The 27,030-nt window shown below is 43.8% G+C and overlaps 1 protein-coding gene across 6 annotated transcripts; it reads left to right on the forward strand.

Annotated features, from left to right (window-relative positions):
* Window positions 1–26,509, forward strand: LOC143843734 (solute carrier family 35 member G1-like). 6 transcript variants are annotated; one of them, XM_077350293.1, is made up of 4 exons: window positions 7–538; window positions 5,287–5,467; window positions 8,440–8,812; window positions 12,989–15,871. In XM_077350293.1, the coding sequence occupies exons 1-4, from the start codon at window positions 295–297 to the stop codon at window positions 13,178–13,180; spliced, it is 990 nt and encodes a 329-aa protein (XP_077206408.1). In that variant the 5' UTR covers window positions 7–294; the 3' UTR covers window positions 13,181–15,871. The 6 variants fall into 6 exon arrangements, with proteins under 6 accessions (XP_077206407.1, XP_077206406.1, XP_077206408.1 ...); XM_077350292.1 differs by having other exon boundaries at window positions 1–538; window positions 8,578–15,871; XM_077350291.1 differs by having other exon boundaries at window positions 5–538; window positions 8,575–15,871.
* The last annotated feature ends 521 nt before the right edge of the window (window positions 26,510–27,030 follow it).

Genomic DNA, 27,030 nt, shown 5'->3' on the forward strand with positions numbered 1-27,030 from the left:
CGAATTTAGAACTGGATCCCATTTGAACACCACTGGGCGCAAGCGCATCATGTATTCCCTTCACAGGCGGCCTCCCTCAAGCACGGAGCCGCCTCATCTCCTTCCCCAAACACGCCGGGCAGACTAAAGAGCTGCCCTCCCGTCTGCCCGGGTGGGGCGCCTCAGGAGATTTTCTCCCGCCTCTCCGGGGGAGCGGGGCGGCGCCAGGGCCGGAGGGCCGCATGCGCAGGGAAGTCGCCGGCTCCACGCCGGCCGGGAGTTGCAAGCGAGGGAGCGGCGCGGGCGGGAGCGCTCATGGGGCAGCCTGAGAGCGGGGACGAGGCGGCCGCCGACCCCGCCAGGGCCGGGCAAGGCGTGTGGATTGAGGCGGCCCGGGAGCTCGGCGGCGGCGGCGGCGGCGGCGAAGAAGAAGATGCCGGCCTGACCGGCCACTCCCGGGCGCGCGAGAGGGAAGCGGCGGACGCTGCCCAGCCGGACGCCCGCTTGTGCCGCCGCCGGTGCTGCTGCTGCTCCCGCTGCCTCGGCGGAAGGGCGCCCGGTGGGTGAGGACGGCGGGTTGGCGAAGTCGGCTCCTTCCTGCCCCGCTCTCGTCTTTCCCTCCCCGAAGGGCACCTTCCTTGGCCCCGGGCAGGCGAAGGGCACGATGAGCGCCCGCCTGCAGGGGGAGCCCGGGAGGTCCAGCTCTCCTCAATGCCTGTCTGTCAGGGAACCTTAAGCCTGGTTCTCCTCAGTTTCCTTTTACCTCTCTTCTCTCTATTCCTGACACTCCTACTCCGAGCTCATATAGATACATATGCATGTGTGTTTGTGTATGTAGATATATATATATATGCGCACACGGACATTCTTTGTCTTAAGTTTACACCTTTAAAAAGCGACAGAAGGGACGCGCTCACTCGTGATTAGCCTGCCCTGATTAACCCTGAATCCCTCTCCACAGCTTAGAGCCCTTTAAGTCCTTTTTAACCTCTGCGGCCTGACGGTTGCTTAACATGGCGTATTACTCCTTAATAAATACATAAGTGGCTTTCCAACTGTGGGTCAGGATCCAGAAGTGGTTTGTAAGTGGCCAGGATGGAAGGCACCCATGGCCGCCTGAGCAGACCAGGTGGTTGTTTCAGTGGCCGCTACCATCACTGTTGGTTTTATTCTCTTTTCCCCACTGTCTTTTTGAAATTGCCTCCCTTTCCGCCTGCCACTGAACTTCCCCTGTATTTGTGTTTAAGGCAGCCTTCCATGACAGCCATTTTGTGGTGGTGATCATCCCCCTGCATTAGAATTTCAGGGTACTCAGAGGCTCAGAAAGGTTGGGGAGCCTTAGACTAAGGTCTGGGAGACCCATGTTGGAAGCCCCAGCCTTGCTATGTGAGCTTGGGCCTGTCACACTGTCTTGCAGGGTTGTTGTTAGGGTAAAATGAGGGTGAGGGAACAATGTAAACTGCTTGGGGTCCCCATTGTGAAGAAAGGCCATGTATACATGAAGTCAATAAGCAATAAACTCTCAGGGTACATAACCTGTGTGACAGAGATTTTTGAAGAAGTAACAAATACAGAATTGAACAAAAGTGTGTTCAAACATAACTTCTGTTATATTGCATCAGATCAACACAGCTACCCATCTGTATAGCTACCCATCTGAATCTTCTAAATACATAATTAGTTTTATATTATGGCTTTCTAGACCTAAGATGATAGCAAATGTTCGGTTAGCAAAAATCTTTTGTTCCAGAATAGAATTTGTGCATTCTCTTTTGTTTACTCTTAGAGCTATATAGATTTCTAAGGACTGAAGGACTTCTTATATGATTCTCCTCTCATATTGTCCCTGCAATAGCTCTATGAGGTAGATGTCTGCCCCATGAATTATTTGTAAGCAGCCGACCGAGGTCTCATCCCGTAATCTGTTATGCAAGTCTAGTTGTAATCTAATCATGCTCATGGGTTAAAAAAGCTAACTTGATTATATGGTAGCCTGTTATATATGAAATGGCCTTATGAATGTTATCTAATTATGTTGTCCTTGGAGTTTTAGGAGAATTACACAAACTTAACTTTTTGTTTGCTGCAGCAGTGCTTTCAGCAGACAATATTGTAGCATGTAAACTTAAGCCCACAGACAAATCTTGTTCTGTTACTAGATTATAAATATCTTCTTTATGGATTCAGACTAAACAGGTGATATTTGGAAAGCTGCTGTCCTGGAGATTAATCAGTTGCTAACTTTAGATGGATTTGGCTGTCATTAGTGAAGAGTTTGGGGCTAACTCAGCACCGGTCTTGCCAACAGAAAAACAAGTTGGCAGGAGCACTTTCTGTAGTCTTATCCAAAAATGGTCTTCCCTCCCAGTATCAGCTGGCTACATTCATGTATGCAGTTTATAACCTCTAGAGCAGGAGTAGTCAACCTGTGGTCCTCCAGATGTCCATGGACTACAATTCCCATGAGCCCCTGCCAGCTGGTAGGGGCTCATGGGAATTGTAGTCCATGGACATCTGGAGGACCACAGGTTGACTACCCTAGACTACCTGTAACATGTTCCAACTGGGATTGCCCTTGGGGATAGCTTGGAAACTTAATTGAATACAAATTCTGCTGACTTGGACTAATTATTGTGTTCCTATTATGACAATATTAATGTGGCTTCCTTGCCTGTCAGTTTGCTTCTAGACTCAGTTTAAAATGCTAGTGCTCTCCTTTAAAGAACCTTATGGCCTGGGATCCACTTATCAGTTTACTTAATGTTGACAGTAAAATCTTAAGATCACTGTTCGCAAACACATTAAATTATTGTACTGTGAAAGTTGAGCATTAATAATGCTGAGTATTTTTTGTTTTAATAACACTTTAGAAACAGAAATCACTTTCGAACAATAGTCCATTGTTCGTGCTAAAATCAAATGATGTGTTTTCTGTGTAGTATAAACATGGTTCTTGGAAGAGTCAGCCGTCCAATGTCAAACTGATGCTGAACATGCTTTTTGTTTGAAACGTTTTTTTGCCATATGGCAGAGTGGGGGTTGTTGAGTGGAGAAGTACTTGCATGGTTCTTTGGATCCTGGCCCACCTTGATGAGTTTGGCACTTTATTCCTGGGTAATTAACTGGGAAAGTATAGATGATCTGTTCTTGTTCTTCAGTCTGTGGATCAGAACAGCTTTGTGACTGCCACAGTCCATGTTACATCTTGTTATTTTCCATTTAAGATTAAAAATGCCAATTAGTGTGGGTATTATATAATGTGACTAGAATGAAGCAGTAACAAGAGATCAAAACCAATTTTAGTCTATTAAGAGTAAATGTCATGGAGCTCTGTTAAAAGCTGAACTACAAATTAGAAGGGAAAATGATTTTACTTCCAAGAACAGATTGGATTTAAAAACGTTATGTGCATATGCTTCAAGCTTTCAGATTGAACACCTTTTAAATACATTCTTATGTTTTCTGTGAAAATATGGGCCTTTAAATTTTGTTAATATATTTCTGAAAAAAACTCAGCTTTTAACAGTTAAGTTTGGGTATTCTTGGTAGTTGAAGAAGCTGGATAGGTACTGAAATCAATGTTTTTTAATTGGGATAGTAAGCTACTCATGACAGCTAACCTATATGTTTAGGTATCAGCGATGTAGGGTTTTCAGGAAAAATTTATATGCACATGTAAACAGACAATTTAAATAATGTTATCAGAAGAAGGCAAATATACCAGGTACAAGCCTCGACCGTGAACAAGCACTGTGGTTTATCCATGCTTCATATTCCATATTAATCCCATCTAACATGGTGAATTTACAGCACAACAGCCCTTTACACCGTATTTACCTTTGTGGGGTTGAACATTTCCAGCATTTTTTCTTTTGGAAAATTCTCAACCCCATATCACTGTTAAACATAGATATACTCCAATCAAGTGGTAGGAGATATGTATTAAAAGTCAGTTGGATGCAAGAACCATGCACTCTCTCTCTCTTTCTGTCCTATGTTGCTTTTCTCCATACCATGATAAATTATGATCTCTTGAGCCTGAAGGGAAGGAAAAGGTGCTTGAGGGACAGGGAGATGTCAGCAACTTGTGTTTCTTTCTGTCACTTCTTAAATGATAACCCCACTTTCACTTCAAAATATAACAGGAAAAGATAGCATTTGAAGATATGGTTCTGCTGACCCTTGATTTGGCCTTTACTCTTGACTGTAAATTATTGAAGGACACTTGTGTTACAGGAATGTACAGTGTGTGTGGCCTATACTTCTCAAATTTTGAGCATTAAAACTGCAGATAATCCATTAATTTCAGCACATTTTATATTGTGGGAAATATTGATATTTCCTTTGAGCTGTTGTTAATGTACTGATCACGCCCTGAGACAGTACAAAGAAAAAGGAATGTGACAAAAATAATTTTCAGATCTGTGCTGGGACTCAGTCTAGTCTAGGGGTGTTGAAACTATGGCCACAGTTTTGACACCCTTGGTAGTCAATCCCACTGTATATATCCAATAAATGACTATGGGATAAGCCAGGCAGGCCTGCCCTCGCATGGCAGCAGGGCACGTTTCTGCTGACGCAGGACGTCACGATCAGCCTGGCCCACTTTAGGGCCTCCGATGGCCTGCGCCTTTTTGTAACGCAGGCACCATCGGCGGCCATGCTGAGCCAATCCCGTGCATACAGGAAAGAGCCGGGTTTTCCAGGCCTGATTGCACCTCCGCCAACAGTGTCTCAGCAGGGACACACAATGCCCGGTTGGCTCCATGGTGCTTCGAGGTGCTGTGGAGCTGGGCATTTTTTTCATTCCCACAATGGTGGGATAGCGTTGTGAAACCCCGCCTCCCTGTCACCGCTGTTGCAGCAAGGTGCAGTGGAACTTTTCTGCCCCAGCTTGTGTGCACACGAAAAGCCAGGACAGACTGTGTCGAGTGGGGGAAATCTTCCCCCACCAGTACACACGAAGCAGCAGGGTATACTGCCCCATGGCCAGAAACTGCTGGCGGCAAGGCATGGTATCTGCCATGCATAGTTGGTCAATATATAATATCCAGTAATAAAGAGATTTAATGGGGAATATAATATCACTTAAAACATAATGGCCTCATGGTTACACAAGTCTTTTAACATCCTTTCAATCAATCAAAAATTGCTATTACTACTTTCAATCAGGCATCAAAGTAGAGTTTTTGTTTCTTTTCCTGCTCAGAGTTAATTGTTCAAGGCATGCATAAAGATATTTTACAGTCAAGAAACTACCAGTTTAACTACAGTTGCTAAGTGGAAATTGTAATCCTTTTGTTACAGAAATTAACTCCAAAACACCCTGTCCAGGACTTGGTCTGTTCTATACCGTGCTGTCCGCCTTCTTCTTCTCAGTGGCTTCTTTGTTTCTGAAGATGATTGAAGATGTGCATGCAGTAGAAGTCAGTGCCTTTAGATGTATTTTCCAAATGGTGTTTGTTCTTCCAGGTATAATATACTGCAAGTGAGTATTATGCCTTCTCTATGAGAAAAGGGTAAGAAAAATACACTATAGATTAGGGCAATTAGATTGTGTCAGGTAAATAGTGACGTTATGTTAAAGCAGTCAAAACATTAGTCATTCTCTGTGACATATGCCTTTTGCAGAACAAATTTAGAGTCCATTGGCACCTTTAAGACCAATAATGTTTTGCAGCAGACATGAAATAGTATCATGTCATATAAGCTGGTCCTGGAGAAGTGTGTCACTTTTGGAACTTGAGAGCGCCTTTGTGCAATTAAGAAGAAGACTTTTTTTATACCCTGCTTTTTACTAACCAAAGGATTCTCATAGTAGCTTACAATTGCCTGCCCTTGCTCTCCCTATGATGGATCCCCTGTGAAGTAGGTGAAGCTGAGAGAACTCTGAGAAAACTGTGACTGACCCAAGGTCAGCCAGCTGGCTACATATGAAGGAATGAAACCCCATTCTCCAGATCAGCGGCTACCACTCTTAACCATGACACCAAGCTGGCTCTCAAGATATCCCCAGATCCCTACAAGCCTGAAGGGCCATGCTGCAGTGGTAGAGCATTGGCTTGGCATGCAAAAGGTCCCAGGTTCAGTCTCTTATATCTCCAGTTAAAAGGACTAGGTTATAGGTGATCTGATGAACCTCACCCTGAGACTCTGGAAAGCCAGTCTGAGTACCAGCCTGAGTAAACAATATTGACCATGTTGGACCAAGATTCTGATTTCTGAATATTTGTATGTATTTGGGGCGTTATATTTAATTTTTCACACAAAACATGCTATATATATTACATAGCTTTTTTACTAAATACAAGTGTTCGGATGCCAGTCTTGTTAAAATCTAAATGTGAAGAAAATGTATTTAGAATCGGGATCTAAGAGTGGATTATAAACAGTACTGGGTGCTTAATATCAGCTGAAATGGCACCAAAGGAGGAGGGCATCCTTGACTGATGAATGATTTGTCCCCTGGAGACAGGTGGCAGAGACAAAACACTGCTTCCTTTGATCTCCATTGGCAGGCATTCTCCTTTGAGAGAGCTAGTGTGGTATAATGGTTAAGAGGGACAGACTCTAATCTGGAGAGCCAGGTTTGATTCCCCACTCTCCACATGCAGCCATGTGGGTCAGTCACAGTTCTCACAGAGCTCTCTCAGCCCCACGTACCCCCAAGGGCTCTACTTCACAATGACCTTTGAACAGACCTCCTTGTTTCCCTCATTTTCCTCACACCCAACAATCTACCATAGCTAAGACTGGGTGTACAAACCATAGACAGATCATAGAAGTGGTTGATTCCCAAGGCAGGAAGTTAAAATGCACTCTGGTGAAGGCTTTGACTCTGCAGAAATGTTTATTAGGGGCCAGATTCAGGAATAACCTGTGCATCAGGAAAGTGGTCAGGCTCTCGGTTGGGATCTTAATCTGCACTGCACTTGTCTCTGATCCTAAGGCTGAGGTGCTCCACTAACACAGGATAGCAGTTGATTTTCACACCAAACCACCAGCACAACTCAAGTGTCCCAAGGAGACCAACAGTTTCATGTCCAAATATGCTAGTCCTATCTGCTGTGTTTCTATGTCAGTTTCACGGTCACCTCTAGAATAGACGCAATTCACTCTACTCAGGGCTACCTCTGAAGGCATTTTAGAGATGCCTTTGTGCAGAATGCAGCTTCCTGATTGGAATATCTTGGTCTTCACAGGTACAGCCTATCTTATAGCAGCTGCATTAGCTGCCTATTGGTTTCCAGACAAATTCAGGATGCTAGTTTTGACCTTTAAAGCAGGGGTCATCAACCCCCGGTGGCGGCCCGGTGGCGGGCCGCCACCAGCCACGCCTGCCTTCCCCCGCCGGCAGCAAGAAGGAAGGGAAGAGGCAGGCGCAGCCGCCGGCATGGCGGTGACGCAAACATGCATGCGCGCTGTTGCAGTGCATGTGCGTTAGCGCCCCTAGTGGCGAAAACGCGCACGCGCAGTTGCCGCACATGTGCGTTAGCGCCACCTGGTGGCGAAAACACGCATGCGCGGCAATTGCACGTACGCGTTTTCGCAGCACCCGGGCCGTCGGCTCTTCCCTCACGGTCCCTGACCTGAGAAAGGTTGGGGACCGCTACTTTAAAGTCTGGAATCAGTAGTATCATATTCATTTGTTATGAGGGCTGGATCTGACATAAATGTAATTTTGTTAGGCTGGGCCATTTGTGCCATGGGGAACAAATCCTGATATATGTTGTTGCCATAGCAACCCAAAATTGGGCACCAGCATAGCCACCACAGCCAGAAAAAAGGTGGAGCTGGAAGAGAAGCCAAGGTTTCTGGGCGTTATTTCCCTTCCAGACCCCCCTCCCATTAATAATGTATTTTGTGTTTGTGTTAAACCCACCCCCCACCCCCAGATAACTTTAGGCAATGCAATAAAGTGACTAGATGGAGGAAGTGAGTTGACAATCCTTAGTTGAATGGCAGGTGGAAAAGGCTTAACTTCCCTTGCTGTTTTGTTTTTGTTTTTTATTTATTGCAGCCAGCAAGTAGTGAGGTTACTGCATATATAGAAAGGCTTTCCCAGAAGCCAAGTACAGCAAGAGAGCATGGGGATGGTCTCTAGGAGGCAAGGAGCCAACTCACCATGGTCCATTGAGTAGAAACATCTCATAGACTACCATATTTGCCGGCGTATAAGACGACTGGGCATATAAGACGATCCCCCAACATTTCCACTCAAAATATAGAGTTTGTTACATTACATTACAGTACTATGGGCCACTATGGGCAGCTATGTCTATCCCAACTGAAGTGCACCCGGCGACCCCCCCCCCCACTTGGAGGCATGTTTTTCAGGGGGGAAAAGTAGTCTTATACGCCAGCAAATACTGTAACTTGGGTTGGTGCAATAGCCTTTGATTTAAACTAGCCATTGTGTATCATGCCATCTGAATGCAGACACTGCCTCTGTCATTTTAGGACGGGATTTCTGGGACCCAAAAGCAAGCGAGTCTTTCTCTTCTTCCGAGGATTATTTGGCTCTAGTGCAATGATTCTCCTCTACTATGCTTTCCAAGTAATGCCTCTTGCTGATGCCACGGTCATTACTTTCAGCAGTCCAGTGTTCACATCACTGCTGGCCTGGATATTTCTGAAGGAGAAATACAGCCCTTGGGATCTCCTCTTCACCTTGTTTGCAATCACCGGAGTGGTGCTGATTGCACGGCCACCTTTCTTGTTTGGATCCAAAGTCGCAGGAATTGAAGGGAGCTACACAGATCATCTGAAAGGGACCATCGCAGCTTTGTCTAGTGCAATATGCACTTCTTCAACTTTCGTGATCCTAAGAAAGGTGGGCATATCTGTACACTATTTTTTGTCCATCTGGTATTATGCAGTAATTGGATTAATAGTTTGCATAATAGCACTTTTTGCAATGGATGTATGGACTTTACCTCATTGTGGCAAGGATCGATTTCTCCTAATATTAATGGGACTGTTTGGGTTGGGTGGCCAGATATTTCTTACAAAAGCATTGCAAATAGAGAAAGCAGGCCCAGTTTCTATAATGAAAACCATGGATGTTGTATTTGCTTTTATCTTTCAAATTATTTTCCTCAGTCACATACCCACTTGGTGGACTGTAGGGGGAGCCCTTTGCGTAGTAGCTAGTAGCTCTGGAACCGTTCTTCGGAAATGGAGGCAAAGTTCAAAAGAAGCTAAACAAACTGAAATTTAACCAGTTTGCTGCTATTCCATGACTCAAACACAGTTGAGTATTATGATTGTATTACTTATATTTTAAATAATTTGTGTATTTATCTCCTTCCTCAAAGGGAGGAGATATATTCCTTGTAATTAGATTTCCCCGTAGTCTTTCTGGTTTTGCACATGCAACTGGACCAAAAGAATCCAAAGAACCATGCAGAGCAGATACAACATACTGTCATAAGAAAAGCTGAAATCCAAAGGAGGTTCAAAGGGATTTTGTGAGTAATGTATGGTTAATAGGCATGGCTAAGGATCTGAGCCTACCTAGAGTTACACAGAAAGGGGGAAAGGAGGGCAAGAAACTAGCCAGCCTTTTGTCTCTGATTCTTAAACAATTCTGCAAAAAAAACCCCAAAAAGTGTGAATGGTAAAAAAATCTAATCTTTGGAGAGATCCATGCGTCCCGCTTAACTCACTGGAAATGGGTGAAAAAATACTAGTGACTTATGTGTCATCATATCTTACTACCATGGTGCCCCTTGAACAGTAAATGATTTTGGTATTGATTCAGGACTTATCTGTGCATGGGGTGATCCTGTGCCTGCTGTGGCAAGTGGTATTCCATGCCTTCCTTTGCAAGTAGTAGAAAGCCCCATTGGTACAAGCAGGGCTGAACCCTGCCCCCTTCATGCTTTAATCAAGTCATGTTTCCACTTCTACAGAGTAAGTATAACCAGTGTTGCCAACCCACAAGATGACAGTGCTATAGCCGTCAGCCTTAAAAGAAATTATATTGCAATAGAACAAAATAATTTTTTGTAATTTAAGGAAGCATTTTGTATAGGAGAGTCATACGTGCTTAATAAAGCCAAAGTTCACTTCAGTAATTTTAAAAGTACCCAGAATATTTTTACTTTTACTTTTCCATAAATTAATTCATATTTTCTCCCCCCGCCTTTTTCTTTTTAATTGGAACTTTAAAGAATAAATGTTTCTTTTAAAGTTATATAATATCAGCAACTTTGCTTTTCTAACCTCAGGGTGGGTAACACCACCATAAAATATACAAATTAATAAATTTTACATAATTATTAAGAGCCTCTTGTGGTCCAGAGTGGTAATGCAGCAACATGCTATCTGAAGCTCTGCCCATGAGGCTGGGAGTTCGATCCCAGCAGTCGGCTCAAGGTCGACTCAGCCTTCCATCCTTCCGAGGTCGGTAAAATGAGTACCCAGCTTGCTGGGGGGTAAACGGTAATGACTGGGGAAGGCACTGGCAAACCACCCCGTATTGAGTCTGCCATGAAAACGCTAGAGGGCATCACCCCAAGGGTCGGACATGACCCGGTGCTTGCACAGGGGATACCTTTACCTTTACATAATTATTATATACATTTAAGATTAAAATTATATTATTAAAAGCCACCAGCTAAATCATTACAGAGGGGGCCTAATTTATATTGGGTGGATTTATAATTTCTGAGTGTGGATTAATAGGCAAGGAGGCAGCAGAGAGGTTTACTAGTTGTATTAAAGGCATTATTCCTTTCCTTTTCATGTTTTTATAAAGCATATTTCTCAATGCATTTGTAGCGACACAAGGAAAAAACAAGTGGACTTTTTTTGTATTCAAGTAGAGAAAGCCAAAGTTTGTTACTTGTCTACTGCACTCCAGTGAAGAGAGCGGTTTACAAATTCAATTTAAATAAATATTGTTTTAAATAAAGGAAAACAGTGGCCACTTGTGTTCATGGCTGCTTCTGATCATTAGAGCAACTGCTACACTGTTGCTCAATAGTATTGCAAAAACATTTTTACTGTTTGCTTATTTAGCTGTTTACCAAAGGAAGCCTTCAGTTGTTGATCATACCACAAGGTTAGGTGTAGAGATGAGCAGTTTGGTCTTGGGGCTTGCAAGTGTTCTGGATGGGAGGCACCAGAAGCCACTCCCCTTGAAATCCAGGTAGTTAGCTGTAGTAATAAGTAATCCTGAGCCTTATGGGAGGCGGTATAAAAATACAATAAATAAAGAGGGAGGGAGGGAGGACCAGGTTGCTTGTATTTAAATCTGGGAGCACAGTTGTTGGTCCATAGAAACAAAACCAGCATACAGTTAAATCTAGTGAACAGGAATTTTGGACTGGGATGGGTTTTTCCGCTCATACTTGTGTGCCTTCACATGCAAACCTATCCTTGACACCACTGTGAACAGGTAATCTCTGAACAGGGTGCAGATTTTGTACTGTAGATGCATTCATTGTAAACGAGGGTGTGATGTAACACAAGAATGTCTGTATCTCAAAATCTCAAGTATATCTCAAAATCTCCAAGTAAATCTCAAAATATATACTTGGACAAGCCTCTAGGACTACTTGCCACATTTTGCACAAATAGCCTGTCTGTGGCACACAAAGACCAGCCATTCCTGGTGATCCTGTCGGGGCACAGGGAAGTATTGTGTGCAGTGCTAATGTAGTGTTCTCTGTGGCTTACTACTAGGTGAGAGATCTTTTTGCACCTTCCCATATACATTGCTGTGCTATCACAGCGACATAGGATTAGGGCATAGGTTTAAAAACATATTAATACACTTTCCTAATCTGGCACAGATCCTTAGGAAAGTTAGGGTTAGTAAAAAGTGTTTTTTCCCCCAAAACCAAAATAGGATTTTACCAATTACTGTAACTGATATTATCTCAGGTTTTCATTACATTAGAAGAAAAGGGGGAAAACATTTTCCATTTAACGGTTCAGTTTCACGCTCTACATTTGGTCAAAATAAGTGAATTTGATTTCTGGTGCCTTGTAATATTACTGTAGAAAAGCAGCTGAAATAACTGGAATATAGTCTCCATAGTATCCTGAAGAGTTTAAAGACCATGTAATTAAGAGATTTGCATTATTCAGTTTAAGTGAACAGGAACCAGAACTATAGATTGAAACCAGAGATATTACCAATAAACAATGTGCAAAGACTATTCCTGTAGTCAAATGAAATGAAACGCCTCTGTGGATGACTGATAACATTCTGAAAATTGCTAAAGACTGATGAGAAACAAAAGCAAAAGGTGACAGAAGTAGAAACAAAAATCTAAATGCAGCATTCCAGTGTTTGGCTCATACAGAAAAAGCGAACTATTATAATAATCAATGAAAGGAAAAAGAAGAGAACAGCAAAAAAGGAAGAACAAAGATCTATTCCACAAGATCCAAGAAATGAAGGGACCATTTAAAGCACAGTTAGGCGTAAAACACAGAAATACATTAATTGGATAGGATAAAATAAAAGATGGGAGCAGAACAAAGGATGGCAGATTCCTTCCAAGAAGAATCTTCTGAAGAAGAACCAGCAGTTCTAGAAATCAAGCAAAAGCTGCACTCAAAGCAATTGGGATAAACAAATCAACAGGTGTAGATGGGATATTAATAGAACTATTAGATGGGATATCAATAGAACTATTCTAAGCCACAGAAACAAAAGTCCATCAAAATCCTAACAATATGTCAACAAATTTGGAAAACCAAACAATAGCCCACAGACCTGAAATGTTTAATCTACATTCCAGTACCCCAAAATACAGCAACTATTTCTCATGCAAATAAAGTGATGCTTGAAGTCTGCTACCATATATAGAATAAGAAGTACCAGAAGTGCAAGCTGGTTTCAGAAAAGGAAGCAGCACTAGAAATCATGTTGCAGGTTTACATTGATAACTGGAGCATGTGAGAGGGTTTCAGGAGAAAAATCAACTTGTTTTTCACATATTACAGCAAAGCTGTAATGTGAATCTATGTGAATCTTTTATTTATTTATTAGATTTCTGTCCCACTGCTTACGGCCCAGCTGGCTTCTGGAGGCTCACAACCATTAATACAATACAATTCCAATAAAAACAATGCAAATAAAACATCTTTCTACGTTACTCTGCGTAAAACAGCATTGGGTACTTATACTAATAAATGCCTCTCAACTCTTCAGCATGAAAACCTAATGTTGGTTTTAAAATAAATGAGTGGACCACAGACACCTGACTGTTTTGATGGACAACCTATACTCTGGGCCAGAGGCTACTGTTAGCATACTGTATGCAGAAACAGAATACTTTCAGATTAGCAAAGGTACCAGACAATAATGTATTTTGCCCATCTCTTCAATCTATACACAGTGCATATGAGGAAAGATGGATTAGAGTTAGAGGATGGTGGAGTGAAAATTGGTGGAAGGAGCATTATATGAAATCACACTATATTACTGGCAGAAACTAGCCAAGACTTGAAATGACTCCTGTTGAAGGTTAAAGCATAAAGTGGCAAGGCAGGATTGCAGTTCAACATCAAGAACACAAAAGTAATGATTGCGGAAGAATTACATAAGTTTAAGGCTGACAATGACGAGTTTGAAATTCTTCAAGATATTCTATTCCTTAGCTCCATCATCCACCCAACAGCAAACTGCATCCCAAAAATCAGAAGGAGATTAAGTGTACGGGTGTGTTGCTGGTGACCAAGATCTACAGAAAAACAAGGAACATTTCCAAGGCAATATACTTGTGATAATGTATATATTGAATCTAGAAACAGTTATGATTGTTTCTTCTGGTATATAAAAGAAATTGTATTGGAATTCAATATATACATCATCACAAGTATATTGCCTTGGAAAGGTTCCTTGTTTTTCTGGTGCCCAAGATCTAGACCAGGGGTAGTCAAACTGCGGCCCTCCAGATGTCCATGGACTACAATCCCCAGAAGCCCCTGCCAGCGAATGCCCCTGATCTAGACAGTTGATGCTATAGTATTCCCTGTCACTATGTATTCCCCCACTATGTGGGGAGAGGAATGGGAAGGCGACTGTAAGCCGCTTTGAGCCTCCTTCGGGTAGGGAAAAGCGGCATATAAGAACCAACTCTTCTTCTTCTTCTTCTTCTATGTATGGGTGTGAAAGTTGGGACAATGACGAAAGTAGATTCACTTGACATGTAGTGAAGGAGGAATGTTTTACAGACACCATGGACTGCAAAAAAAAGTAAAAGAAAAAAAAAAGAAAAAAGTTTATTCTAGATGAAACCAAGCCTGAACTCTCCCTAGAAGCTAAAATGACTACCATGAGGCCACATGACTACCATGAGGATCACATAATGAGACTTATTGCAGGGGGAAATTACTTCTAGGAAAATTTGAAGGCAGTTGGAAAAGGGGAAGACCTGACATGAGAGGAATGGGATCAGACAAGGAACCACGGCCCTGGTTTGCAAGACCTGAGCAAGTGTTGTGCAGTGGTTAAGACTCAGACTAGTATCCGGAGACCCAGGTTCAAATCCCCATTTGTGCCTTAGAACCGCATGAGGTGACATTGGGCCAGTTACACAATCAGCCTATCCTACCTTACAAGTTTGTTGTGAGGATAAAAGGGAAGAGAAGAGAATGATGTAAGCTGCTTTGGATACCGGGTGAAGAGAAAGACAAGGTATAAATGAAATAAGACTGTAAAGAATACAACTTCTTGGAGGTCAATTCATAAGGTCACTATAAGTTAGAAGTAAGTTGATGGAACTTAACAAATATACAGTATCCTGTGATGTGGTGTAGTGCAGGGGTAGTCAACCTGTGGTCCTCCAGGTGTCCATGGACTACAATTCCCATGAGCCCCTGCCAGCGTTTGCTGGCAGGGACTCATGGGAATTGTAGTCCATGAACATCTGGAGGACCACAGGTTGACTACCCCTGGGGTAGTGGTTAAGAGCAGCAGATTTGATTCCACATTCCTCCACATGCAGCCATCTGGGTGACCTTGGGGTTGTTACAGCCTTGGTAGAGCTGTTCTGACAAAACAGTCCTGTTTGAACTCTCTCAGTCTCACCTGCCTCACAGGGTGTCTGTTGTGGGGAGAAGAAGAGAATGCGATTGTAAGCCGCTCTGAGATTCCTTTGGGCAGTGAAAAGTGGGATATAAAAACTAACTCTTTATCACCTTTCTGTGACCTAATAGTTACTTTTAACGAAAAGAATAAGGCATTATCATTTTGTATATTTGTGTAAATCTACAAAGCTTTGCAATGCAGTCTTAACTCAAACTTGTTGTACTTCACTTTTGGTTTAGCCCATTAGGCCTGCCAATGTGACATTCCATCCTCTGCATTTTAAGTAATGTTGGGTTTTGCTAGCCAAGCAGGCTATATCTGTTTACACCAAAGTACGTCCTGCTGATTTCAGAGGACTAACTCAGCCAAATGTGCACAGGCATTATTTTGGAAAAATAATTTTTTTCCAGTAGTTTTTAATTCCAAGTTAACACATTTATAATAAGGTTTAAACATTAATATTGAGTTATGTGTTGTTTACTACTTGTTTGTTTTGCTTTTTTGAAGAATGGCTTTTTCGGTCGTATTACTTCTATATAGGTGACTTGGGTGAACAGTATCTCTACACCATGTTAAGCAAACTGGCTAGTTCTGTGTGAGGAACCATTTAATAATAGACTCCATAAAATGCCAAGGTGTGAGGGGTTGGACTATCGTTAAGTTGTATTTTCACAAATTGTGCATTAAATCACATGTTTTTGTACTGATTTATTATATATTGTTAAGCTCTTTTTGCAGTTTTATAGAAGGTATCTTTTTGAAAATATACATTCTTGTATTTTGAAATGGTAATATTTTAATAAGATATTTATGAGTTCATGAATTCTAATAAAATGTGATATGGTGAAGTGTACATTTAATTTTATTATTAACATGAGCATTCTCAACAGCCAGTAAGTCTAATATTAATGAACAAATAAGTACAATCCAGCGGGTCACATGACTAAGGTTTCTCATTATGTGCACTTCTGGTTAATTTCAGTGAAATCCGATTTATTCATTTATATTTGCACGTTGACCACCACTCCCAGGTCTAGCTGGCTCGTAGTGGTTTACATAAAAATCTAAAAACCTCACATAAGAACAAGCCTGGAGAGAAGGCAACTAAGAGGTGATGTGATGACCATCTTCAAATACTTAAAGGGCTGTCATAGAAGATGGAACAGAGTTGTTTTCTGTTGCCCCAGAGGGTCGGACCAGAACCAACGGGTTGAAATTAATTCAAAAGAATTTTCGGCTAAACATCTGGAAGAAGTTCCTGACAGAGCGGTTCCTCAGTGATACAGGCTTCCTCGGGAGGTGGTGGGTTCTCCTTCTTTGGAAATTTTTAAGCAGAAGCTAGATAGTCACCTGACAGAAATGCAGATTTTATAAATTTAGACAGATGGTGATTGGGTGGCAGGAAGGGATGTGCCAGTGTTTGTCTCTTGTGGCCCTTCCTTGCATACCCATGGAATTGCTAATCGCCACTATGGGATGCTAGGTGAATTTCCTCCAGGCCAGGCTGGATTCTGGAGATTTTTGGTGGAGGGATCACTTAAGCATGAAATTTGGGTCACCATAGGAGGGCAGGTAGTTGTGAGTTCCTGCATTGTGCAGGGATTTGGACTAGATTACCCTGGAGGTCCCTTCCATGATTCTGTAGTGATACTTCGCATCTGTATAGCACTTTTTCTTCAAAGCATTTCCACCTACATTGTCAAAAGTTCTTCTTTCAGTTGTACAAGTTATATCACTAATATTTTGATGACTTGTCTAGGACTTTCACATCCTTGTCTAGGACTTTCACATCACAGTTGATATTTGGCATGCAGAGATTCCCATCTTGCCATGTCCTACCTAGGAAGATTCCAGCCCGTTCCTAGCAAAACATCATGGTCTAAAAATGCCAAATCATGACCACACAGCACAGAAAACCACCACAATCACTAATTTTTTTCTTTGCAGTCTCAGAAGGGTCTGAGATTGACAAAGAGTGCTTTACCTAAAGCCACCTAGTAAGTTGTGAACATCCTGATATTTTTAAGCACTGTACAACACTGTAGTACTGCCTTCAACATTCTTCAAAAAGTCTTTGTCTTTTAACTGCCACTCCACTACCACACAGAGGCCCGAATTACTTTGACAAGACTGCACTTGGAAGTTTGAAATCTGGTAGATCTGTTCCAGGATATTGCACTTATAATAAAGCTTAAGAAAAAGTTGAGTGGCCAGAACACATAACTGACTCCCAGAAGAAAACCAAGCATTAGATTTAGGACGGGGTGGGAGTATTGGTTCGCCTAGAGCAGAGAACTCGCTGGGAGGGAATGGATTTTGAATACATTCAGAGGACAGATCCGTCCGTGCCCATTCGCTGAGGGACTCCGACTTGTGCGCCCACTGGGCCGCTTTTCCCGGACACTTTGGAGAACTGCGCGGGCCATTGCCCTTAACCGGCTCGGCGCAGCCTCATTCCCTTCCCCAAAAGCGCCGGGCGGAGGGGAGAAACGGCGGCCGCGCTGCCCGGGACCCGGGCGAGCACTCGCGCACCCTCGTGGGAGCCGGGGCCGGCGCAGCTCGGAAGGATTAGTGCGCTCCGCTCCGCCCGTCGCGGGGCGGTGCCAGGGCCGGAGGGCAACATGCGCAAGGAAGTCTCCGGCTCCTCGCCGGCCGGCGTTGGGCAGCGAGCGGCCCGGGCGTTTCCATGCTGCAGCCTCGGAGCGGGGGCGAAGGTGCTGCGGACCCCGCCAGGGCCGGGCAAGAGGCGCGGAGCGAAGCGGCCCAGACCCTTAACGACGGCGAAGAAGGCGCCGGAGGCGGGACGCAGGAGGGTGAGCAGGAGGGGAAGCGCGGGCAGCTCCCCGCTCGGCGGTCGGTGCCTGTCCGGGGGGCTGACGATCGAGGCCGCCCCCTCCTGCCTGCCTCGCTCTCCTCTTTCCCTCCCCGAAGGGCACCTTCCTTGGCTTCGGGCAGGCTGGGCGCACCGGGGCATGCGAAGGGCAGGATGAGCGCCCGCCTGCCGGGGGGAAGGGGGGGGGGGCAGAAGTTTCGCTTGTCTGCTTGGCGCTGTCAGGAAACCGTCCGTCCCCTTTCCCCGCCGCTATTCATCCCAATTTATATAGTATTCTTTCTATATTTCTAGAAGCTTGTGCATTCTTCCTTTGTCCTAACTTTACAACTTGGAAAAGCTCAAAGGAGGCAGCGCTTGTTGATACTTCCTGGTTAAGCCCGGAGCGCAGGAAAGCCTAGGTGCAAAAGCACAGTGAAAGTGCATTATCCAGCGTGTGCAGAATGAGCCCCGGTTACTGTCTCCGCTCAGCACGTGATTGTGCAAGGAAAACAGGAAGCCAAAAACCTACCCCTTCGTTGCTTTTTAACCTCTCTGACCTCCAGCTTGCTTAACACGTGTTACTTCCGCTGTAAAGGGCTTTCATCCAACAGAAGGTGGGTTAGAGTGGATTTCTTCCACTCTTTTGTGTCATGCTGGCGGGTTAAACGGGGAGTCAAAGGGCTTCTGCTAATCCCATAAGTCTTGCGTGCTCTTTCCTTAACAATTAGGTCTGCTTTTACCTGTCTGCCTTCCAAAGTGCTCAGCACAGCATGCACAGTTCTGTCTCCAGTTTGCCAGAACACCCCTGCAGAGTAGGTCAGATGGACTGAATGTGTGTGAGTGGCCCAAGGTCTGAGTTTCCTAGCTGAGTGGGAATTTGAAAAGGGGTCCCCCAAGGTATGATTCCTTGCAGTAGCACCAATCCCATCACCCTGCACTATAAAGCAGTATCAAATGGTGTTATGAAAATTATCTATCATGATGTACCATTTTTGTGGTTAGTTTTTAGCCTTCCTGAGCCAAGAGGAAAACTGGAGGATGTAGATATGTAAATAGATAATATAAGACAGTGACAGAGGTGTCAGGAGGCAGTGGAGATGTATGTCAGGTGAAGCCTGGAAGTACGGAAAAACACTCCTCAGGGAATTAGTGTGTGTGTGTGTGGGGGGGGGTGAGAGCGAGAGCAAAGATGATGTAAAAGTGACTTGTTCAGAGAGAGAGTTCAGGTCATAAAGAAATGGACAGCCAAAACTAACCTTTTTAAAAAGGGTGTCTTGCCCCTCATGTATATAGTTTATTCTTTGTAACAAGGAATATTTGTTCATGAATCGAGCCCCTCAGTGTGTGTCAGCCCTTTTGAGAATGCTGAGTATCCTGCTATTTGCTTTCAGTGGCTGGTCTTGGAACTGAGAATACATACAAGTCTGTATTCTGCCACCTTGAGGTCACAGCTGTCAAACGGCATGAAAACGTTGATCCCTGGCTTTCCGGTTGTGATTCCAAATTACAGACAGGATTGCCATACCAAACTGCTGTTCTCATCCACAAGCCCCCACAAAATCTCAGTTTAGCTACAGGAAGTATGGCTCTTGCTTTCATTTTTAGTTAGAAAAAGTTGTGAGCGAACCTCACCTCCAAATGACTGCAGAGGACTTTTTCCCTGCTTCTGGGCTGCTAATTTACTGGTTCAGAGCCTTAACAGATCACAGGCTGAGAATTCGGCTTCTACTAGGCAACATTACCTCTCACACATCTGTGTTTGGGATTCATTTGTGGCTTCTTCTGGTGGCTGGGAATCTGTGCCTTCATGCCTGTAGAGATTTGTTCTTTTTAGATGGAAAGAATAAGCCATGCATCTATCAGGATAGATTCCTTGTTATAGTACAACTAATAATCAAGGCCGCTGCAGGGGAATGCAGCGGGCGCTAGGTCCTGACCTTAGTCGTCTGCGGCGGCGGCGGGCTGGTCGGCGGCGGCGGTGGGCTGGTCGGCGGTGGGCTGGTCGGCGGCGGCGAGCTTGTTTCGTTGGCGGCGGGCTGACGCGGCGAGAGGCGCGAAGCCCACCAGGCAGGGAACCCCCGGCAGCCGCGCTTCGCGCGACTGCCGGGGGCTCCCTCAGGTGGCTGCCTGACGCGGCGAGAGGCGCTTTGCGCCTCTCACTGCGTCAGCCCGCCAGGCAGGGAACCCCCTGCAGCTGCGCTTCGCGCGACTGCCAGGGGCTCCCTAGGTCGGCGGCCTGACGCGGTGAGAGGCGCTTTGCGCCTCTCGCCGCGTCAGGCCGGGAGGAACTGCGAGCCATGCTGCGCGCGGCTCGCAGTTCCTGGAGCTGGGAATCGGAGGGGCCAATCGGCAGGCGCTTCGCGCCTGCCGATTGGTCCCTCCGATTGTCTGTTGTGAGGAAGGGTCCAATCCGGACCCTTCCTCATCACAGACTAATCCCACCTCTACCCCCCTTACCGAATTATATAGTCCGTGGCGCCCGTGGCGCCATGGGCGGTTTAAAGAAGTCCGTGGCGCCCATGGCGCCACGGGCGGTTTAAAGATATTCCTGTGCAGATTCAGCTGCTTCCTTTTGTTCCTGACGTCCTCTCCTGGATGAAGTCTCTTCTGTTTTGTTTGGCATTCCCTTGGTGACCGTCCTCCTTCTTTATGTATTTTAACTGTTTTTTTTTAAATTGGTTTTAATGTTTTATTTAATGGTTTGCCATTTTAGGGAGGCCGAGTTGGAGTGAAGGTAGCATAAAAATGTTTAAATTTTAATTTAATTGCAAGTTCCTCTGGTCTAAGGCCATTCATGTCAGTGGCTTACTTTCAAGTAACTAATACGAGATGGTTCATTGTAAATTAATAGGAAATCCCACGATATAGAAATTATATTTGGTGAATTTCAGGTAATCCTTTATTCATTAGTTATGTATAATTTAGCATTTATACTGCCCCACCCCATAGTGGGCTGGGGGCAGTTTTCAACAGTAAGCAATAGAACATCACAGTGTTAAAAATTCAGTCAACACATTAAAACATTATAAAATCCAGTGCATTGCCTCTTTCTCACCACTTTTGCCAACCAGTGTGGCCCCATAAAAGAAGAAAGGGGAGAGAGTCATGGAGAGGAGGGTGGCTCATTTATTATTTTGGCCCCCGTGGCCTCAGCACATTTAGTGGAATTAGATGGCACAACTAATAGGTAAAGGTAAAGGTATCTTCTGCGCAAGCACTGAGTCATGTCTGACCCTTGGGGTGATGCCCTCCAGCGTTTTCATGGCAGACTCAATACACGGTGGTTTGCCAGTGCCTTCCCAAGTCATTACCGTTTACCCCCCAGCAAGCTGGGTACTCATTTTACCGACCTCGGAAAGATGGAAGGCTGAGTCAACCTTGAGCTGGGATTGAACTCCCAGGCTCATGGGCAGAGCTTCAGACAGCATTTCTGCTGCCTTACCACTCTGCACCACAAGAGGCTTTTGGCACAACTAATAGTGAGTGTTTAACTGCATTATTCCACTAATAGTGAACATTTAGCTTATAAAACCTTGAGTCTGATTCACTAACAGCTTTTGCGTAAGCACCTGTAAATACTATATACTTGAGGATGACACAATGAGGCAGTCATTCTCTGACCTCAGCAAGCCAGTACTTACGTGAGATTTTTCATGAATATATGATGAACAAGAGCAACACAGTAAGTAGCTTAGATCCTGCCTAAAACTTATGTTGTACAGAGGTGCGTACAGTTTTTGCTTATCCCCTCATCTCCTGATAGGCTTCCAACTCTGTCTCCAAGCCATTCATGGATGTCCCCTGTGCCCTTTGGGGGGCATCTCTGGCTGCAGCAGGAATGGGGAGGCAGGGAAGTCACACTCCATGGATGGAAATCTTTCCATCTGAAGAAATTTTATGGAAGAGTTCCCTTTAAGTCTCCCTAACCCCTGCCTGATCTTCACCATGGAATACTACCTACTGGGCGCCAAAGGATGTCACAGAGAAAAGTTCTTTGGTTCTTCTCATGACAACATGTGCATTTATTCCTGCCCTACCCCATCCCACCCCACCCCACCCACTCAGCAACTGACAGGCTAAAGGTTATATAGGAAATCTTGATCTGCAGTCTTATGTCTGCCTAGGAAAGTAGTTTTAGCTTAACCTCTGAGCATTTCCAGAATGCAAATTAAACATTAACCCTAAGTGTATTGCATTACATCCAACAGCAATGAATGTATAAAGTATTCAAAACCTGGGCCTGCATGTAAAGAAAAATACAACACAAGGATTGTTCATTCTAACTGGAAATTACAATTATTCTGTTTCAGGAACTGAAAAATGTGCCTGTCCAGGGCTTGGCCTGTTCTATGCATTGTTGTCCGCTTTCCTCTTCTCAGTGGTTTCTTTATTTCTGAAGACGATTGAAGATGTGCATTCAGTAGAAGCCAGTGCTTTAAGATGTATTTTCCAAATAACGTTTGTTCTTCCTGGACTAATATACTACAAGTGAGTATTATCTCTTCTGCATGAGGAAAGGGTAAAGATCATTACCATGTAGCGCATTTCAACTGGAACAGGTCAAAATCACAATGGTTTATCAATTTCATATAACACAATTGAGTTTAAAACAGCAGACTAGCATCAAGCTTTGTACCTTTTGCTTTACTTACAAACAAACAAAGCACAGATGAAGGCACAAAGTTACCCCTACAGGGCAACAGGTCCACCATCCACATCAGACCCCCCAGAGAGAAATCCAGCAGTTTCTAGATGCTTCAGTGAACTCCCCAACAACAGCTGCCTCTTTTCTCTGTCATGTCCCAAATTTGACACAAAGCCTCTTGATGCTTTTCCTTTAGCCTCCCACACTCTGTATGCAGGGATAGCCCAAGCAAGCCTGATTCTACCAAACCTTGAAAGCTAAGCAGGGTTGACCCTGGCTAGTATTTGGATGGGAGACCTCCAAGGGTCTGGGTGATAGTTGCTCCAAGGAACTCCAGGGGTCATGATGCAGAAGCAGGAATTGGCAAACCACCTCTCAGTGTGACTGAGATCCCGTGGCTACACTACACACACTATACAATCAATAAATAAATAGAATTAAACTGATGCAGGAGAAGTGTGACAGTCGGGAAATGAGAGCTGCCATGTACAGTATCCAACTGGGACAAACTGTTCATTTCAGAGAGAATTTTAAAATGCAGTTTGAGTAGGCAAGATGAGAGAGCTTAAGCCTTCCCACTTTTCTGGTGGGGTTTATTGTGTCAGTCAGATTTATTGTGCATAGCCAAAAGCCATAGCAAACATGGAAACAAGCAATCAGTCATCTCAAGAACCAAGAAAACAATACAGTTTCAAGATATAGTATGAAGTCACTATTATCAATTACAAAGAATTTAACCAAATCAAATAAAATCAAGTCTTGCAAATCTGTTCCTAATACTCATTGCAGCTAATGCAAATAAAGCTACACTATGAGTTATACAGGAGTCCAAATCTTACAATAGCAAACATAATATCTCAGACTCTCTGTACCTTTTGTACCTAACAAGAAACTTTCCCAGGAATTTGAATCTTGGCTCTGAATAAAGGGGGCAGTAGAGTATATAACGAATCATGTCTTCTCCACAAATGCAGGTTCTAGTTTCATCTGGAATCTGTCTATATCTACCTTTCAAGTAGGCCGTTGGCATAGTCTGTAAGCGTAGGGCAGTAAAAGCCTTTCTGTGCTTAGGGTTCCTGATATTTCTGAAGTATGCTGAACCATCAAAATGTCTTTTACTTTTCCTATGCCAAGGGAAAAGAGCCTCTTGTGGCGCAGAGTAGTAAGGCAGCAGAAATGCTGTCTGAAGCTGTCTGCCCATGAGGCTGGGAGTTCAATCCCAGCAGCCAGCTGAAGGTTGACTCAGCCTTCCGTCATTCCGAGGTCGGTAAAATGAGTACCCAGCTTGCTGGGGGGTAAATGGTAATGACTGGGGAAGGCACTGGTAAACCACCCCGTATTGAGTCTGCCATGAAAACGCTAGAGGGCATCACCCCAAGGGTCAGACATGACTCGGTGCTTGCACACCTTTACCTTTACCTAAAGATGCTTGCACACCTTTACCTTTAGGTCAAGGGGAAAAAATCAGTTTGATTTATGATTGCTCTGACTTATATGGTGTCTTGGCTAAAAATTCATTCACGGATGGCAATCCCTGGGACAGGAGATTCTAACTGGCCATCGGGTATGTCATGCTGTGGCAGAAGAGAGTTGAAAAGGTTGAGCTTATTGACCAGAAGTAAGCCTTGCTGGGAGGACAAACAGCTCAGGAAAATTTCATTGGCAAAGTATATCAGTTCAGAGAGAAAGTGATGATGCTTCTGCACACCTAACTGGGCAAAGCTCAGATTGGTTCATGCTGCTATCACCTCCTCACTGCAACTTGGAATACCTCTTAATGTAGTGGTTAGGAGCCAGCTTGGTGTAGTGGTTTGGAGTGGCAGCTTCTAATCTGGTGAGTCAGGTTTGATTCCCCACTCTTGCCCCACATGCAGCCAGCTGGGTGACCTTGGGCTCGCCACAGCACTGACCAAGCAGTAATATCAGGGCTCTCTCAGCCCCATCTGCCTCACAGGGTGGGGCTCTGTTGTGGGGAGAGGAAAGGCGATTGTAAGCCACTTTGAGACTCCTGGTAGAGAATAGTGGCATATAAAAACAACTCCTCTTCTATAGAGGCCTGAAGAATACCTTGTTGTTACATGCTGAACATGGCAGGATCACACCAATGGGTCCTGTAGGTCAGGGATAGTCAACCTGTGGTCCTCCAGATGTTCATGGAATTGTAGTCCATGAACATCTGGAGGACCACAGGTTGACTACCCCTGCTGTAGGTAACCTCATTAGTAAATGAGGCTGCTATTTCATCTGGAAAGTTCATGACACATTTTTATACCCCCTTTCAGCTTGAAATACCTTCTCTTTCTCTATTCCAGGACAGGATTCCTGGGGCCAAAAGACAAGTGGATTTTTCTTTTCTTTCGAGCATTTCTTGGCTCTTGTGCAATGATCCTCCTCTATTATGCATACCAAGTGATGCCCCTCGCTGATGCTACCGTGATTTCTTTCAGCAGTCCGGCTTTTACAACCCTGTTTGCCTGGATATTTCTAAAAGAGAAGTACAGTCCTTGGGACCTTTTTTTCACACTATTCACAATCACTGGAGTGGCGCTTATCGCAAGGCCGCCTTTTTTGTTCGGCTCCAAAGCCGAGGTCATTGAAGGAAACTACACGGATCATCTTAAAGGGACGGTAGCCGCTCTTGTAAGTGCAATATGCGCTTCTTCGGCTTTTGTTATAATAAGAAAGATAGGGAAATCCGTGCACTACTTTCTAACTATTTGGTATTATGCCATAGTTGGATTAATCATATGCGTCATAACCCTTTTTGTGATCGATGCGTGGAGTTTACCCTATTGTGGCCGAGACCGGTTTCTCTTAATATTAATCGGACTGTTTGGGTTCTGTGGTCAGATATGCCTCACAAAAGCTTTACAGATAGAGAAAGCAGGGCCTGTTGCTGTGATGAAAACCATGGCTGTAGTGTTTGCTTTTATTTTTCAGATTATTTTCCTCAATAATATGCCCACTTGGTGGTCCTTTGGGGGTGCTCTTTGCGTAGTAGCGAGCAGCACTGGAACCGTTATTAGGAAATGGAAACAAAGTGAAAAAACACAAACAGAGAGAATGAAATCTGACCCGGTGGCTATTGTTCCGCTGCTGAAATAGACCAGATGCACTGTTTATTTTAAACGATTTATCTGTAATATTCAAGTCTTTTCCAATAACTCTGTCAGCAAAATGTCTAGTTATTCTTATGCCTAGATTCAAAGAACCATGAAACTATGAAACTCAGGGAAGATCTGAACTTTGATAATAGTTCCCCATGCCACATAACATTCTGAAATTAATAGCATTTTATTTGCTGTTTGCGATTATGTGACTGTTGGTGATTATTAGGAATCTTCTGGTCAAAGAAAGGAAGATTTTAAAGAATCCACTGGTTATGCCTTAGAGCAGGGGTGGCCAAACTGTGGCTCTCCAGATGTCCATGGACTACGATTCCCATGAGCCCCTGCTAGCATAACCTGGGGTTCTTAGATCTCATCTTGGGAGGGATCTAGAAATCTCACTTCCATCTGCAAGTAGGAAAGGAAGCATTAATGGCTTGACACAGCCAGAAATTCCTGCTGAAGCCTGTGGATGTCCATCAACTCCTTCCACCGTCCTGCTGAAGCCAAAAAATACCCCATCTCCAGTGCTTGTTCTGAGGAACAGAGGACCCCCACCCCTGGGACAGCAGAAAAGGGCATCAGAAGTCTGCTGCAGAAGAGGGAAATTACCAAAACTTTCCCCCTGCCTTCCATCCCTGGAAATCTTCCTCTTCTGCTTGCAAATGCGCGGCTGGATCATGCTCAGTTTATAGTTTAATCAAGTAGAGTTTCCAATCTGTGACCAGACTACCCATGATGCAATGCGTTAAGTTCATACCAAGTAGTACTTGTAAAATGGTGCTGTATTTCAGCTGCACAGGCTTATATAAAATATAAAACAAGGTGGCATTTTATGCTATAGATTCATGCATACTATATAAAGTGAATATCTGCTTCAATAAAGCAAAGAAACCCCAGTCCTCAATATTGTACATTCCCTGTTGCAGAAATCATTTCATGTTTGTAGAATTCTAAATTTTTAAAGTTAATGTTTGCTTGCTGTTCTGATGACAATCATTTTTATATTTTGGTAAAGCAAATTTAACAATGTATTTATAGTAACATAAACATTTTTAATGAAGATTACTACTTCTTTGACCTATTGTCCCTGCAGAGGGGCAAGAAAAACCATAATGGATTTGCAGATTGTAAAATTAAAATACATCAACGGATGTGGTTTATTTTTTATATGGCTATGTCTTTTCTTGTCAGTCAGTCATGTCTTTTCAACAGGTTGTATGGCACTTGCTCCCTTCCCAGTACTATGCAAAATATTTTTATGCTTGCTTATTTAGCTGTCTAATGATGTTTTAATTGTTGGTTGCAGCAGTAATTTAGATTTATAGCCAAGCAGATTAATCCTAACGTTTGTAAGAGCTATGGATGGAATAGACCAGAAACATTTCCATTCTAATGTCACAATACATTGATAAAATAACACTGCTGTCTTTGC

The sequence above is a fragment of the Paroedura picta genome, chromosome 8 (genome assembly GCF_049243985.1).
Source record: "Paroedura picta isolate Pp20150507F chromosome 8, Ppicta_v3.0, whole genome shotgun sequence".
NCBI lineage: Eukaryota > Metazoa > Chordata > Lepidosauria > Squamata > Gekkonidae > Paroedura > Paroedura picta.